This window comes from Chiroxiphia lanceolata, chromosome 10 (assembly GCF_009829145.1).
Source record: "Chiroxiphia lanceolata isolate bChiLan1 chromosome 10, bChiLan1.pri, whole genome shotgun sequence".
In the NCBI taxonomy this organism is placed as follows: Eukaryota; Metazoa; Chordata; class Aves; order Passeriformes; family Pipridae; genus Chiroxiphia; species Chiroxiphia lanceolata.
The window spans coordinates 22,816,649-22,833,105 of record NC_045646.1 but is presented as its reverse complement, the minus strand read 5'-3'; the positions used below and the strand labels follow the sequence as shown (position 1 = coordinate 22,833,105).

The following is a 16,457-nucleotide window of genomic DNA, read 5'->3' as shown; positions in this document are numbered from 1 at the left end:
TTCAGTAGCAAATAAAGCAAGAGTCCTGTATAAGAGCAAGAACAGAATCAACTTCTTAAGAGCAGCATGGCTTGTGGCTGCTTTAAAAATACATGAAACAACAGCCTGAGAGAAACCTCCCCTCACTAAGCACCCCCACGGTTCATCAGTATTTCACTTGTGCTCAGCCACCAAAATGGTCTCAATGACACAATAACCTTGCAAAATGCCCACCAAGTGATCTCAGCCATTCAGTTGATGGCTGCCCATGGGGCCACAGGACTGGGTTCCCAGCTGCAGTGACACCCCACAGCACTGGGCAGGCTCTGCTGAGGCCACCTGTGCCCTGGCTGTGCCACCACCCCCCTGCACTGCCCACAGACACCCAGCACACCCTGCGTGGGAAGCACCAAACACATCCCACCAGGTACAGAAGCCAGTCAAAAAAAACCTGTGCAAAGGCAGTTATTCAGCAAGTGTTCCCCAGATGGGTCTGAGCTGAAAGTGCCCCCCAGGGCACAGCTAACAGTGTTAACAGAACGCTTGGAAAATGCTTGCAGGGGGGATAAAAATGCACAGAGAAGCACTGACATTCTGGTTCTGCACTTCTTGGCTTACTTTAAACTGAATGCCACTTCTGAAAAAAAAAAAAATGCCTGGCACATGAGCAGCAGACTTTCTAAGTGTAGATGTTGCACAAAGTACTGAATGCACAGTTAAGAGATGTCAATAAACCATTTTCCATTTAAGAACTGAGTGGAGCAACTGTGTCATTTGTATTTCAATAATTCTTAAAAACCTCGGAATGAGGCCATCATTCCACTGGATACTGTAGTAACAGCCCAAACTCCCTAACCTGAAAAATAGACAAGTTTGAATTTAAGTAAAAATATAAGACAGAAACAAGAGGGCAGGATGCAGCACAAACTATCATTCTAACTGTCATTACAAAAAAATCACCTCCCTAAGAATACAACAAGCAAATTGTTCAAATTATAGCATAATTTGAGTTTGGGGTCAACAATCACAGCCATAATACAGTTGGGAAAGCCTGAATAACTGTAGTTCAACTACTGCTGTTTAGATATGATAACATTCCACTTTCACACCATTTTCACACCTTCCAACAGCAGCAGAGGCAGATTACAAAGAGCAAAGAGGGTGGGAGGGGAAAGACTTCGAATAGGAAGCAAAGGACTCTTCATAAGAGTATTAACCAACACGGAGAACAGCTACAAAACAAGGTGTCTGTGAGCTTACAGCCCATTCCAGGGACCATTTAAATCTCTCCTCATCTGAGGCTCTTATTCATGAATGTTGACATTCCAGTCCCGCCAGCACAAAGCACAGGGCTTAACTGCACACCACAGGGAGCTCCCAGGAAAACAAGTCAATTAGGAAAGAGTCACGTGCAAGTACTTGGTTTCTTTAGAGACTACAACTTCTTTTTTTTTTAAACAAAAAATCAAAGCAGCTTTCACATAGTGATCATTTTCACATCATCTAAACGCAATGGCTGTCAGTAAGAGCTGGAGTGAATGCCCAGAAAATATTTACTGTTCCGCTGGAGTTTCAAATCCTGGGAAGTGAATCCCATTTAGAATTCTAACAATAACCCTCCTTTACCAGCAGTTCTTCCCTTTGCCAATCTGTCGCAGATTGCCTCTCCTGCTCCCAAACGCTGGAACACAATTCTGTGATTTGTGCCTCAGCAAGGGAACTTAATTAACAAACCTAATCCTACATGCAAATTCTGCTCCCCAGTTGCTGGGAAGTCCCTTCCAGACAGCAATCTGGTTTTGGGGAGGCTGAAGCCCACACTGATCGGCAGCAGCTTTGTTGCACACAACGATGTAATGTCCATGAAAAACACCAGATAACCTTTTAAACCCAGGCAATTCCGCAGTGCAATGAAAACGTTTTCCAACCGGCAAGTGAAGCAGTTCATTTAGTGAACAAACTCCAAAGAAATTCCAAGTTCTTTTCACTGTAACTTGAAAAAACAGAACTGCATTTAAAGCCTGCTCCTTGTAAGTAATGTGTCCTTCTAAGTCATTTGTCAACAATCCGAGACTGAGCTTTTAATAAATAACTCTGAAAACAAAGTCCTTAATTACAAGAACATGATGTGTATAATTATGAAAATTGTACAGTTTTGTCCTGGCAGAAACTTTTAATTTCTTTGCTGAGATATAGAAACTTTGGGAAGACTCATTATGCCTAGAGCCCAAGGGAAGAGAAGGGGAAGAGGGGAAGAAACAAGCAGCACCCAGGATCAAGGAAAGGAGGAAAGCTCAGGCAGCTGAGGAAATTTACTGGGGAAATTATCTTTTACAGCTCAGCAGAAGAACGGCAGAGCAGCCCAACAAGCACAGCACATAACAATTCAAACAAATTAAAAGATTAGATGAGGATGAAACTAAAAACAAAGTGAAAAAGATTGAAACTTCGCAAAGTTCTTGCTAGTATTCCTTAACACATCTTAAAAATGAACCACGAAAAACCAGGAATACAGGCAGCAGCTTTCAAACATCTTAATACTGCACAGATTTTAAGTTCTGTCCACTCACATGTAAGGAATCAAAGTTTACTGCCAAACAAAACTGTCATGCAAACAAATAGATTCGATAACAGAATGACTGGATTAGAAGCCATATTCTGCCACATTTAACCCTCCGACCTCACTGAAACTAGTGGGGGCAATTAAAAAGCAACCCACTGCTCACTGCAGAAGGATGGCATTCACTCTTAATGGTGCAGCAAGGAAACAAAGGGAAATTTGACAAAAGAAAACAAAATAAAGGGTTTGCAAAGTTAGAAACAGTCAAGGGATCTTGCTATTGAAACTAGAGAGCACACTAGCGGTTGTAGGACCTCAAATCACCACATTTTAAGCAGCATTCATTTAATTTGCACAATTAAGCCCTGATGCATCTAAAAAATAGCTAATACACCTATTCTAAGCAAAATGAAACAGATGGTAGCAATACACACAGCAAAAAAGCAACAACTTCCACACGAGGAACAGAAATATAACAAGGTACATATAAGTAAGAATGTCACCCCACATTTATGTAAATGCACACACTTTTTTCTTTTTAAATTAAACCCTGAGCACTTGTGCAAATACAGTGATAAATAAAGAAAGGGAAGCAACAGGAAAAATGCAGTCTAATAAAAGTTTAAATTCATATGCCTTTGCTGGGAAGCAACCACAAGAGGACAGACGACAACCTACAAGTATCTGAAAGATGTAAGCTAAAAAAGAAAGCAGCATTAAAGAAGGAGAACAGAAATGAGAGAACACATTAAGTCAGAGCAAAATTCTGGTCAAGCATTTAATTATGTATGGAAGTTGTTATTTAAAATATCACCAGTTAAGGACATTCAGAATTAAATTAGAAAGGGCTCTAAGAGAAACCTCACCTAAGCACCTGCAAAGACAGAGGTTACAAGATTAATTACTCCTGATGGTATTTCCAAGTTATTAGATTCTTACTATTATAAATGCAACCCATCATATTTATATATAAAGCCCCCAAAAAAGTGTTCACAAAAGTATGCACATTGAAAGAGAACTACTAAGATAAACCCTGGATTTAACAATTTGGTTTAAACTAGGGAATATGGTTTAAGGACATTTTCTCAGTTCATTAGCAAATGTTTGAAGTGATCCTGGATGAGACATCAACTACAGCAAGGCACTAAAATTGGCAAGACTCAAATTTCTCCCAAATTCAATTATGTCTTCCCATTAACCTTCTCCTGTTTATGCTCAGGATGTTAACAAATGAAGATGATTTTTCAGAGTACTGAACCCCATCTACTACAACCTTGACATTGTAAACACATTTGTGCATTTTCCTCCCCTTTCCCTACAAACTGGTTTTGTAGCTTTATTAATAAAGTTATTTCCGACAATTCTGAACCAAACTATTTCACATTCCACCTCAAAACCACCCTTCCCTTTGGCTCTCCCCACCCACCACTCTGACAAAGGCCTGTAGCACACGTACCAGATGTGCACTGAGGTGTGCAGAACCACCCCTAAGCACACGAGGGCTCTACCACCACCTCACTGGGAAGGTTTCAAAGCTTTAAGGGAAAGGAAACCCGGCACGAGCCAAGCTGGCTCGAGCCAAGCTCCACGAACACCCCTCAGCAGCTTTAGCCTGGATCACCTGTGTACAGCGCAGCACATCCCACTGGCAGCTCACCTCGACCTCGAGAGGAACTTCGACCTCGAGGAGCCCCCACCACCGTTCCTCCTCCGCGTCCCGTCAGCCGCAGGACGGCAGCACTGTTTACAGACATCGAGAAATTCCTCTGTGGAGACAGGGCAGGGCAGAGTCAGTCACACACCCCCCGAAACCACAAACACTTACCGTTAGCCTGAACTCAGCCTAACAGCAGCTTTGCTGTTCAGCACAAGCCCATAGGACTATAACACCAGCAAGGAAAAGGATTCCACGGGCACAGGAGCAGCTGGAGCAGTCTCTGAAAGGATGTGGTGGACATCAGTGCTCCCAAGTTACTCACCTGACATTTCTCTGCTCTAAAGGCAGCAGTGAAGCACCCACTCCTTTGGCAGGTGATGTTCCCATAACTTAATTGGAACACAGATTGAAACACAGACATTCTGCTCCAAAAAGAGACTGGCACTTGCCTACACCTGACACCGTGAATTAATGGCAATTCTAAACTTCGAACATGTAAAGAGTAACTCATTATGCCTAGAGCCCAAGGGAAGAGAAGGGGAAGAGGGGAAGAAACAAGCAGCACCCAGGATCAAGGAAAGGAGGAAAGCTCAGGCAGCAGAGGAAATTTACTGGGGAAATTGGATAAAAGTTATATTTACCAATATTCTCTGCAGAAATAAGCCTTTCTTCCCCCTTCTCTAAATATATCACAGGAGTAACATGCTTTGGGGAAAACTAAGTGTACTTAAGCCTTCTGAAATCTAAGTGATACTCCTTTTAATAAGACAATAAACACCAGTAAAATTCAACTTTATTTTCATACTAATTGCTAAAGAAAAAGCTATTTCAATAAAGAATGGATAATTATAACCAACTCTGGCCCCATTCTCTGAACACGAATAGTTGGGAAACCGGGCCAAAGGATTCAGGAGCAAGTTCAGAAACATTAGCAAGCAAACCTGGATTCACACACACTTTCTGACTGCCAGTTTTAAATAATTAGAATGCAAAGGACTCCAAACAGCTGTTACACTTAAAGCAGGCAAGTGCTTACATCAACTCATCTGAATTACTATGACTTTGAAGGTCTTCAGAGAACAATGAGACAAGCAATTATATACTATTTAAAATCTAAATGGCTAACATCAGAGCCAACAAGCATTTGAAGGAGTTTTAACCCATTTCAGAAACTGCTTGGTATGTGCTTCCTAGAAAAGTAGATCTTCCTTCAAGAGAGAATTGGTAACTAAGTAGACTTGAGGGGAAAGAAAAAATGCAGTCATGCATGGCAAAATAGCAAGGTCAGCCTCCAGTAAGTCTGACTATTTTCCCAGCCAGCTCTTGAAGTTTAAAGCGACCATTTCATCAGCAAGTCAAAAGGAACCACCTCCATTTGCCTCGAAACAAATCGCCACCTTTCCTGCTGTTGATACTTCTGGTTTTTTATGAAGAAGGGAATATTTCCCTACAAAACCATCTTTAAGCTACTTATCAGATTCATTGTCTTGCATAGGAGATTCCTTATTTTTTATGCCTTAATTCTTCCAGTAAGGACAAAATAGTTATCTCCCTTTTCCAAATGTTTTTTAACTTTGCCATTTCTGTCTGAACTCTGAGCCAATTCCCCCTCCCCCTGTAGAGCCCGCTGTGGCAAAGGGTGAGATCCTCGTCCTGTGCACAGTGACAACAACCCACACGGAGAGATCACAGGAAGCAATAAAAACAACGAAGTCAAAACAGCTAATCCCACCCTCCTACTGATCAGTGTATTCCTTCAATGCCCATCCCTGACAATGCACACCAAAGAGCAAAGCTGCCCCAGAACAGGGGCTCAGTTAATGCTTTAGGAGCAAGTGGAAGATGCCTTAAGAAACAGATGTCAGGAGTTCCATCACATTCAGCAAGAGTTTGAGCCTCCTCTACTCCACAGGCAGATAAGACTAAGAATTCTGAATTCTTCCCTTTACAAACAGCAATAAAAGAGCTGGGGAGAAAGGCAAAGGAACCTTTGCTCCATAGTGCCAGTGGTCCATGGTGGAAAGTTCTGTTAAAGCCACCCACAGAAACCTTCTTTTCTTCAGACATTTCCATGGAAACAGATCTCAGACAAATCTGTGATATTATGTAACAAAACCTACTACAAGGTCAATCAGTTGAGCTCTGGGTTAGCTCAGCAAAGAAATATTCTACACAAAAAGTACCATCAACTCCATCCAAAGCAGATCAGTGTCCTGTAACAGGGAACACTGTAACCCTAAGCATCTGCTAGTTAAATTCTACAGGACTAAACAAATTAAAGCTTAAACTCATAGAGCTGCCATAACCCACCACCCACGCCCAGATAACACATCTTTCCATCAGCCTGAGACAAGTTCTTCCAGCCACAGCACACACACAGCTGCAATGCCAGCAGGTGCTGGGACTGCAAGAACTGCTCTGAATCCAGGCCTAGAGCAAAAGCCTGACAGAGGAATGCTAACAGCTTCACCTGCACCCTACCCAAAGTACCCCTGTTCTAATCAGGACTCCCAAATCTCTGCCCCCCCAAGCTCTGAGACAATAATTCTAGCTTAAGTATTCACAGAGGGGGTAAAAAGGGACTTTTAAACTATCTTTTATCAATAACAATCTTTTATTAATAACAAGAATTTCCCTGTACCAGGACTAGCAGCAAATTCATTAATATTCACCTCACGATCACTTCTGAAATGATTCTTGATGATAAATGATGTTTATTATGTCAGGGGGAACAAACACCAGGAATTTCTAGTAGCTTAAATCATGGCATTCCCCTGGTATCTCAAATCAGCCATGGAGGGGGGAAAATGGACACAGAAAACCAGATTGTTCACGTCCTCTGGGTCCCCAGAAAGCATTAATGGAAATTTATTAAAAAGGGAATATGGACCTCTTCTTTCAGATTAAGATTTTTGTGGAGATTGTAGAGAACTGTTAAGGTGCCTAAAGGTTCCTGTATGATTACAGGTGAAAAGGAGGAGGAGAAAGCAGTGACACAGGGCACACCAACTCCTCAGGACTTTTCAAGACTGGTGAAACACTGGGCACTGCAGCAGAGGACCACCTATCCCTGAAGCTCAGCAGCACTTCCCATCTCATCTGTGCCAAGAGGTCACTCAGCACACTTTCAATACCACAGCCCTAAACTCGTATTAGTCCTCCCAGAGTACACCAACAATCCCCAAAAGTGGGTGTCCCCCTGAACAGTGAAAGGCCTGCAGTGCTCTCTGAAGGACTCCACTGTGCATCAGCAAAAAAATATGTCAGGGTATTTACACCGAGGTTCAATATTCTGCTGTGCTACTGTATGTCTGGCTGACCAGTTCTAGTTCCTACTCAAGAACAGGAGCTGGGCTAAGACTTCCCATAAAAGCACCCTCTCAACCTCAGTTGCCTTTTTAGACTAACTGTGTATCCATGTGAACTCAAATACAACTGCTGATTAAAAACTAAACCATCAGCACCTTGTGTCAAAGGACAGCATCCTACAGAGATACAAGAAATATGAATCAACTCTGAAGAGGGAGGAATTCCAGAAGAGGTGAAGAGGATATACAAGAATACCCAGGCACAAAATGAAATGAAGAATTCAAGAACACAACAGCACGGAGTAAAGGAAGGAGGATGCTCTGATATCTTAAATTAATAGTAACACTACCCACCCCTGCAAAAATCAAAGTACTCAAGCCAGTAAAAATACTCAGCTTTCTATTAGAAAAGTAACAAAATAACCAAACAACAGTATTATGGAATAACTGCTAAGAAACATGACAAATTGGAGAGCAGCTTCAAAATCAAAAGTTCTGACAGCCATAAAGAGGGAATCAACCCAGAGTCAAAAGTCAGAGGCACTGTCCAGAGCAGGGCAGGCAGCTTTCTCCACTAGGAATGCCATTTAAATCGAGGGTTTTTCAAACTACCCAGATCAGTCATCTTTGAAATGGAATCTTTATGGACTGCCTGTTCTCACTCTCATCTTGTTCACCAATTAACCATACACCTATGGAGACCAAAGGAGATAATCAAGCAATTGCCTGTGTATGGAGTCAGTAAGAGTACTGTATCCTTCTAAGAAATGCTAACAGTCAAAAAAGTTCAACAGTTGTCCAAAGGGCACAAAGCTAAAGCTACAGAACTTAGACACTTCTAGGCCTCTATGATTACAAAAGAGAAGGTGATCTAAAACCTGGAGAAAATTTTACTGATCTGAAAATGGCACATACTCAAAAAACAGGTAACATTTCCCAGATGGTGATCCTGGATTTAACAAGCTGTCTGACATCCACAGAACACTGTATGACAAAATATCTGTTCAAATTTAAGACAACAATCGAGCATGAAGAGACTTTAAACTTTATGCTGACACTGTGCTTTCATAATTTCTTTCTCCAAATTCTCCAAATCTCAAATTTTTCTTAATGGAGGAATACTCTTCATTTTGTCTTTACACTACTGACATAAAAAAAACAAAAACAAAAACAAAAAAACAACAAGGATACCAACCTGTTCTTCTTCTGTAAAAGGTACAAGTGCCAGTGGTGGCAGGGGCTCCTCTTGTAAAATAGGCAGAAATTCCTTATCCAGAAGATCTGAAGGTATCTGTATCAAAGGAAAAGAGCATTCTACTATATCCAAGTTTTTCCACTTCAGGGATGATGCCACAGACATTGACTCACAAAAATTGTTATTATTATCCTGCCAACTCTGTGTCCATCCACCCAGTACACCAGTGCTTCCCATTACATTTACTAGGGGTGGGTGTAACTGCAAATTTACCACCCCCAGAAAAAAAATTCTTATAGATTTCCAAAGAACCCCCACACACAAGTTCACAGACATCAGAATACAAAATTGCACAGTACTGCAGCTCAAACCTGAACCAAGTGAAATTTCATCTGGTAAATTAAAAACTATTGCTTTAACTCCAATGCACTTTATAGCCAGACTTTTATTCAGCAAAACTACCACACATAGCACAAAGGTTGTATTTGATTTAAAGTCAGTAATTCCAACTTACAACCAACAAGGAGAGTAAAAAACCACAAACAAAAAACCCAAGTAAAACAAAACTATATGTATAAATTAGCTAGAGAACACTGATGATTTAAATCAAAATAAACTTTAACACTAATTTTGAATCAGAAGCTCCATCAGCAGATGTGACCTTGAGAATCTGGACAAGAAGCTGCAATTACAGCCAAGTGAGGTCTAATTATGCCAACAGAAATCTGTTTCAAAAATATTTAGTTCATAATACTAAAGACTTTTCATATTTTCATTTGGGCACATGCTAGCAGAAGCTTTCCTGCTTTCAATCAGTGTATCTTTTAATCAGAAAAGCAACTTTGCCTCATCTTCAGCCAGCAAAGATTGAAGATGACCCAGAGAAAAAGGACAGGGTACAAGACACAGCTTAAAAACATTGCCCTGAGTAGTTAACTAGAACCACTGTCAAGATAACTAGAATTTCTCAGCCTTCTGGAAACATCTGGGTACCAAAAGCAAGACACAGTCTAATGATAATGCCTTTCTGGCAAACACACAGGGAGAAAATCTTCTTTTGGACCACTCCTAAGGATGGGAGGACTTCCTGTGACACAGGATATTCCAAGGTTGTTCTGAATCAGTCACAACTGCAGAGGCCTCAGCAGCACCTGCTCTATTACACAGCAATGGCCTCTGGCTGGTTGGCTTATTCCAGCACAACACCAAGGTTTAAATCACAGCTCCCCAACGCTGAGCAGGACAATCCTGCATGTTAGAGCAGGGCTTTCAGAACACACTTCACAGGATCAGAAACACCCCCAGCATTCAGTGCCCCTGTGGAAGCAGCACAGGGGTCCCAGCACTGAGTGTCAGCACAGCCATGGCAGGGCAGGAACAGGGAGCTGGGTGTGCACAGCTCTGTGCCAAGCTCAGGGCACAACCTGACACCATTTCTTGCAGCCCCTCCCTCACTTGAGGGATTGAGATTTCCAAGGCACTACATGCTGCTTCAACAACAAACCAACCTCTGTCACCAGCTGCAGGAAAACCCAATGTTTACAAATGCAGAATGTGTGAATTGTTGCCTGAAAGGACTTCTGAAATTTTACATCATCTTTTACACCACTGGGAGCCTTGCTTGAAATGAAACCAGGAGGAAGTTCTTGACTTTCTACATTGTCCTAATGGATTCCATGTGCCTGATTGTATTTGTGTCCTGATTCCCAGAGAAGGGAATACCTGAGGTCTGCTCTCATTGGGCCAGTTACCTGCTAAAATGAACTGCCTTAATTTGGGATAAATGTGGATCCATTGCCGTTTTCAGATGATCTGCTAACATGATTTATTGCCTGACTTTGTAGCTGAATCAAATAACTATTATGCACCACATAAATAAAATCCTACTGAGGCAAGCAAATATGCACAGCTGCAAGGAGACTTTAACCCTCAGTCATCTGTGGCAGTGGGACTGAATATGGCAATCAGGTTTTTTGTTCTCCGGGGTACAGGAAGTTGCCCCTAAAGAGGCAAAAAAAGAATCAAACATAATGAATGCAGTAAAAGTGGGATCAAATTAGTACACACACACAACTCCCCCCACCAAATCAGACCTCTTCAGCCTGGGATGCCAAGGGACACGTGATTGCTCTGTCCACAGTCCCAAAATACGAACCAGTATTCCTGATTTCAAGGCTCATTAGGAGCACACACATCAGGCCTTCCCCTGCTCACCTTGTTATCCTTTAGAAAAAGTGCCAGCATTTCTTCTCTCCCGTAGCGATAGTCTGCTAGTTTGTACTTGGGCAGGGCCGGAGACAGCGGAGGGGATGTCACGCTCCCACCGCTGGACAGGGCTCGCAGCCTGGAACAGAGACAAGCCATGGCACTGGCTGAGTGTGTGCCACCACCCCCCGTGCCACTGTGCCACCCCCCCGTGCCACTGTGCCACCCCCCCGCACGGGCACAGCCTGGGCACAAACACAACGAACAACGCGCAGAGGAAGGGCAGCCACGGCTTCGGTTCAAACCTCAACCTCAGTGCTCCCTCAGAGCTTCCCTCATTTCATCCACAGCCAGGACAGAGAGAAAAACCATTCCCAGGAGCACACCAAGGAATTGAACTGGCCCAGGAAAACTCTTATAGTGAACATACAGCAAGCTGCTGCACCCCTAAAGCCTTGCCTAAGCTGCTTACACCGGCTGCACACAAATCAGTTGTACATCTTCCACAGATATTCATGGCAACGTCTTCTTTTGGACAAGAAAAATTCTGACCATGCTGAGGACAGTGCAGCAAACATTAACCACGAGTTTATTCAGCTGTTTGGCAAAGTTTAACACTACAGCACAGTAAATTTTACAGTGGGTTTCTTCTTGTGTCTCTGGAATGCTTCTTTACTACAAATCCTTTTCCAGAAATTAAAATTAATGGTTTGGGGTTTTTTTTTTTAGAGTGTATATATCATTTAGCTTGGGGTATCAATAAAAAATATGCACAAAATATAGTGCCACTATTTCAGAGACGTTTCAAGCAGTAGTCTAACTTATGGTAACAGATAAATATGCCATTACATTTGCTCCCATCCCATACAGGTAAGTTAATGGACTTCTTGCACATAACATCTTACTACTGTATATGGTTCCCACTCTGCAAGTACATTAGTCTCTCTTCATACAGTCACTTCCTCAGCTTCACAAATATTCTATATTTTTAGGAATTTTTTTTTTGAGGAATGTTTTACAAAGGATGTATGTGTCAAGAAACAGAGCCCTGACCATTTTCCTACATTTTCCTTAATGTGCATCTTAGAAAAGTGAACAACATAAACCTCTTCTCAACAACTGAGAAATCCATGGAAAGGAAGGTGCTCTGAACTGTAACAATGATTCAGAGGTTACCTTTCACCTAATTATTGAAGCATGCTTTGATTTGCTTTATTGTTCTTTAAACAGAAAGGAAAAAGCAATTTGCAAGTCAAATGTTGGATCTTATTTTTTTAGTTTGGTGCCACCCCGTGGCAGGTCCTTTACACACCACTGCCAAACAAAACACGCCTGGGGAAGAATTATTCCAAGGATTAGATGGCTCAGTGCAATGTTCAGTGTTTGATCAATGCAGACCAAACGTGGCCCAGAGTTTCACTGTGAAGTGATACAGCAGCTTATGTGACAGACACGACTGCACTGCAACCCAAAGCAATAATTATAAAGCTTATATTCCATCATTCCTGTAAAAATCTAGTAACTCACTCAAGTATAATACATATTCCATACACAATCTAATCTGGTTTTTAAACTAAATGGAGACTGAAGTCCCCTCCCTATGACACAGCAATCAAGCAAGCTACTGTTAAAATGTGCTTTTTTTAGAGTTGTCTTCCCCCTTCTTTTTAATATAACTTTGGCTTCCATCCATCAAGAATCTAATCATGTCTGTCTCTTACACTGAGGAGCACTCCAGCACAACATATCTTCCTGGTGGGTGTATTTATAGACAGTGATAGAGTCATTCTTTAACCTTCTTTCCATCTAACAAAATAGACTGAGCTCTCATTGTTTCCCAGCCCGCAAATCATGTCTTCCTTCTTCGCTGAATCCTCTCCAATTCCTGGGCATTGTGCAGAGAAGGGTGTCAGCAGAAGTGAAGATGTTATTCCAGTAAGTCTCCCCACATGCTGTGCAGCAGTTATATTTCCTAGGCCCACTCCACACCCCCAGGATCACATCCCCCTTCAGAAACCACACCACCCACGAGTCTTGTTTGTAACTGAAGCCACCAACACTTCAACAAGAGACTGGAACAAATCATGAATAATCACACCTGTGCAACCACTCCTTAGCAAAAACCAGGACAATGCACCTCAGACAAGCTGAAAACTAACAGCTGACAAAATTATACTACATCAGGGATTCCCTTAAACGCAGCAGCTCGTTTGTCCTGACACTTTCAGTGCACACACGCAGGATACTATGACACAAAACTCACTTTCATCATATTCCATACAGGGTTCAGGTTTTTTGAACAGTGGAAAAAGAAAAAGCTTGCTTAGCTACAGATTTAAGTCCAGTGAGGAGAGTTTAAGAACTTTCTTATTAACATGTAGCACATGGAAAGACCAAACAAGCACATCTTCAGTTACTCTGTGCACACCTCTGGGATCATACACGTTATTCTACTTGGTAGCAATGTAAATATTATCCCTTAACGGAACATAAAACCCAACCCATTTCATACACAAAGTGAAGACTAATCTTACAATGTTGCCTTCAATCCCAGGCCAGGGACTGAGGTGAAGCAGGATGGAACAACAAACACGTTATATCCCATTCAGTCTCATAATCAGTTCTGTTCCAAAAGGACAGAAATTCATTTTAGAGGAGGCTCTGGAGTCTCACAAACCAGACAAAACTTACCATTCAGGCCCAAAGTTAAGTGTCTGAGTTTCTGCTGCCATTTTTTTCCTGTTCTATTCCTCTTTTCTTAAAAAGTGTGAACCTGAAAAATAAAATTGTTTACTATGAAAATAGCTGGATTGATATAGTCCTTCATAAATTAATTCACAATAGAAAAGCACATCTGGTCATGCAAAGAAGTAAAAAAAAAAAATCGACATGGAAATTTTTTTTTAAGGAATCTGTTTCATTCTCCAACATAATTAATTTACTAATATAGGAGCAACTGCATCAAGATCTCTTCCCTAAATCCCTCTTTTAACAGATCAAACAGAACTCTGGATCAGTGTGTCTGAGGAAATAATTTGTACAAACACTGAGAACTTGATGTATAATCCCCTTCTGTAAGAACAGTAATGCTTAATTAACAGAATTGCTGCTTCCTGACAATTACAAGAGGATAAAAACCTACTAGAATTACAGCAAGACAGATTTGCCAGCTGAGTGGTAGAGTATTCAAGAAATTTCCACTGCTCATTCTTGAAAAACAAGCCTTCTAAAGTCTGAGTACATCCAATGCTACGACATCCTCCAAAAATCTGCAGGCAAATGACAGTATTTCTCTCATTCTTAGTTTTATTGGGTCAAAAAAAAAGCCTAACTTAAGATTTGAGCTACTTTCATTCCTATTAGCCAAGGTCCTGCAGGCTCAGCAAAGGTATGTTCCTACATATCCAGAGTGTATGGACAAGAGCAGAGAAAGCCACACAGGAGGGAAGGGACAAGACTAAGGGAAGGCTACAAAGTTTTGTCTATCAGAGCCAAGTCCAGCCCAGGAAGCTCTAGAGAAGTGTCTTTTGCAGCCATAAATACAGCCCCTCTTTCCTTCCAGCAGCAGCAAAATCCAAATCTGCAGAGGAAGGAGGTTTGGCTCTTCAAAAATCAAACACACTGCAGGCAAAGCCCAAGGAAAAAAGGATTTGAAGCATTACCTACAGACACTGGTTGATCAGACCTGAAGAACCCATCCAGGACAGATGGTAGGGAGGGAACTCTGCTGTGTCAGAACCTTATTCCTTAACAGACCCAGGGACTAAATAACCAGCTTTGGAGTTTGGCTGTACTTTGTGTGAAAAGGTGATGGAAAAGAACACCAAAATGTGGGGAGGTAGAAAGGGCACTAGTTACTGAAGAAAACAAGACAAAACCAAACAAAGGAAACACTTTTTTCTTATATACATGTTACAGAAGTAATGATACTAAAGTTAAAGAAAATAAATCAAGACCCTCAAAGTTACAAAATGACAAAACATGCTAAAACCAAACATGCTAAAACCACTGGAACAGATTTTACCCAAATCTTTTGGGCATAAGATTACAAACAGTTATAGAACTCCCTGCAGCCTAAACCTACCCACCAACATCTGGCTTATGGATTTTTACTACATGGAATACCCATTTTTTTTTTTCCATACACAATGTAATTTATATACAAACCTTAGTATTTTTATTTTCACAATAACCCTATACAATTAAATGGAATTATCCCCACTACCTGCACCAAAAGCTAATACAAAAACACCCAGCTATTCTCACAGGCCCAGTCTGAGATGATTTTGGTCTGATTTGAGTTGCCTTTTTGAAGCAAGTGACAGCTCATTACAACGTTCACTGTGCATCACTTATTATTCTTCCAATCATAATACAGGGTGAGGTACCCAAAGAAGACAAAGCAGCCACTTGTGAAAATACTGCAGGTCAATTCAAGCAAACCATCGTGCACACTCTGGCAGAGACAAGCCTCTAAAACAATTCCTAGAAGCCTTAAGTGGATGGCTCTGCCCCTCCACTTCCTGCAGTGCCTGTAATCCTGCTGCTGGAGGGGTGGAGAGTTTCCAGATCAGCCCATGGGGATCACCAGGGAACCTGGGATCTTTAGCTCCTAACATCAAAGCTAGCTTAGTAACAGTAACACCAAAAAGGCTGGCACTGAATGTTACACTGCCACGAAAACACAGTTGAAAAGCATCAGACATAAGGACAAAGCACTAAAAACCAGTAAGAACTGAGCCATTCACTGGGGTTGGACCCACTGGGCCCCACCCTCTTCAGCCTCTGCATTCCCTTCCCAAAAAACCGAGGATGCTGTGTCATCTTTCTCTGCCAGACTCCTAAGCACTCGAGCACCTACAAGAATACTCAAAGCCTTCCAGTATCATCCCAGTGAGCTGCAAAACAGTTTTCCCTGTCCCTCACTTTGGTCACCACACTTCATTTTGAGAACTCTTTGCTGTATTGCACTGAGGTAGGTTACTGCCTCCCTACAAGCTCTGACTGTGCCGATTTTGAAATGAGACACCTCTAAGTGAGTGAAACTGTAACTGAACAGGCCCCCAAAGACCCCCAAAACAGAATGAACCACAGATGTGCAGATGATCTGAAGGGGTTTAACAGGTGGATTTAATAGGCAACGTTACCCAGAAATAAAACACACATGAAAAAGAAATTACAGGCAAAGCCGAGAGAAAACCATTGGAAAAGAGGCACTCTGGGAATGGGCAGTGACTTGGGAGGAGGAAGGCAGAGAGCAGGGAAAAGACTCAGGAAAGCTAAGACAGCAAGTGTGCTGGAGGAGTACAATGAGCTGTGTGAGAGCTGAGGAGACAGGGAAAGCAGGAACCATGTGCTGCTTCTCCTGGTTCCCACGGCAGGGAAAAGGGGAGAGCACGAAGCCAGCGTGGAGAGGAACCTCCACAGGGACTGCTCAGTGCACCTGGCTGGTGCAGAGGAGAAGCTGCACCAACTGGAAAGGCCAGTCGGGGTGGACCAGGCAGCACTCCCTTCACGAGAGCAAAGAGTCAGGGCGGAGCAAGAAACAGGGGC

The 16,457-nt window shown here is 42.1% G+C and overlaps 1 protein-coding gene across 10 annotated transcripts in view; it reads right to left on the bottom strand.

Moving 5' to 3' along the window:
- GIGYF2 (GRB10 interacting GYF protein 2) overlaps positions 1 to 16,457 on the bottom strand; it is a 74,361-nt gene that overhangs the window by 48,443 nt on the left and 9,461 nt on the right. For 7 of the 10 annotated variants that reach the window (XM_032698128.1, XM_032698131.1, XM_032698134.1 and 4 more), the window contains 4 exons: positions 13,596 to 13,677; positions 10,914 to 11,043; positions 8,700 to 8,795; positions 4,161 to 4,305 (listed from right to left, as the gene is read on the bottom strand). In XM_032698128.1, the coding sequence (XP_032554019.1) occupies positions 4,161 to 4,305; positions 8,700 to 8,795; positions 10,914 to 11,043; positions 13,596 to 13,636 (412 nt within the window). In that variant the 5' untranslated portion in view covers positions 13,637 to 13,677. The remainder of the gene's footprint in view (positions 1 to 4,160; positions 4,306 to 8,699; positions 8,796 to 10,913; positions 11,044 to 13,595; positions 13,678 to 16,457) is intronic. The other 3 variants (XM_032698133.1, XM_032698136.1, XM_032698137.1) reach the window with 1 other exon arrangement.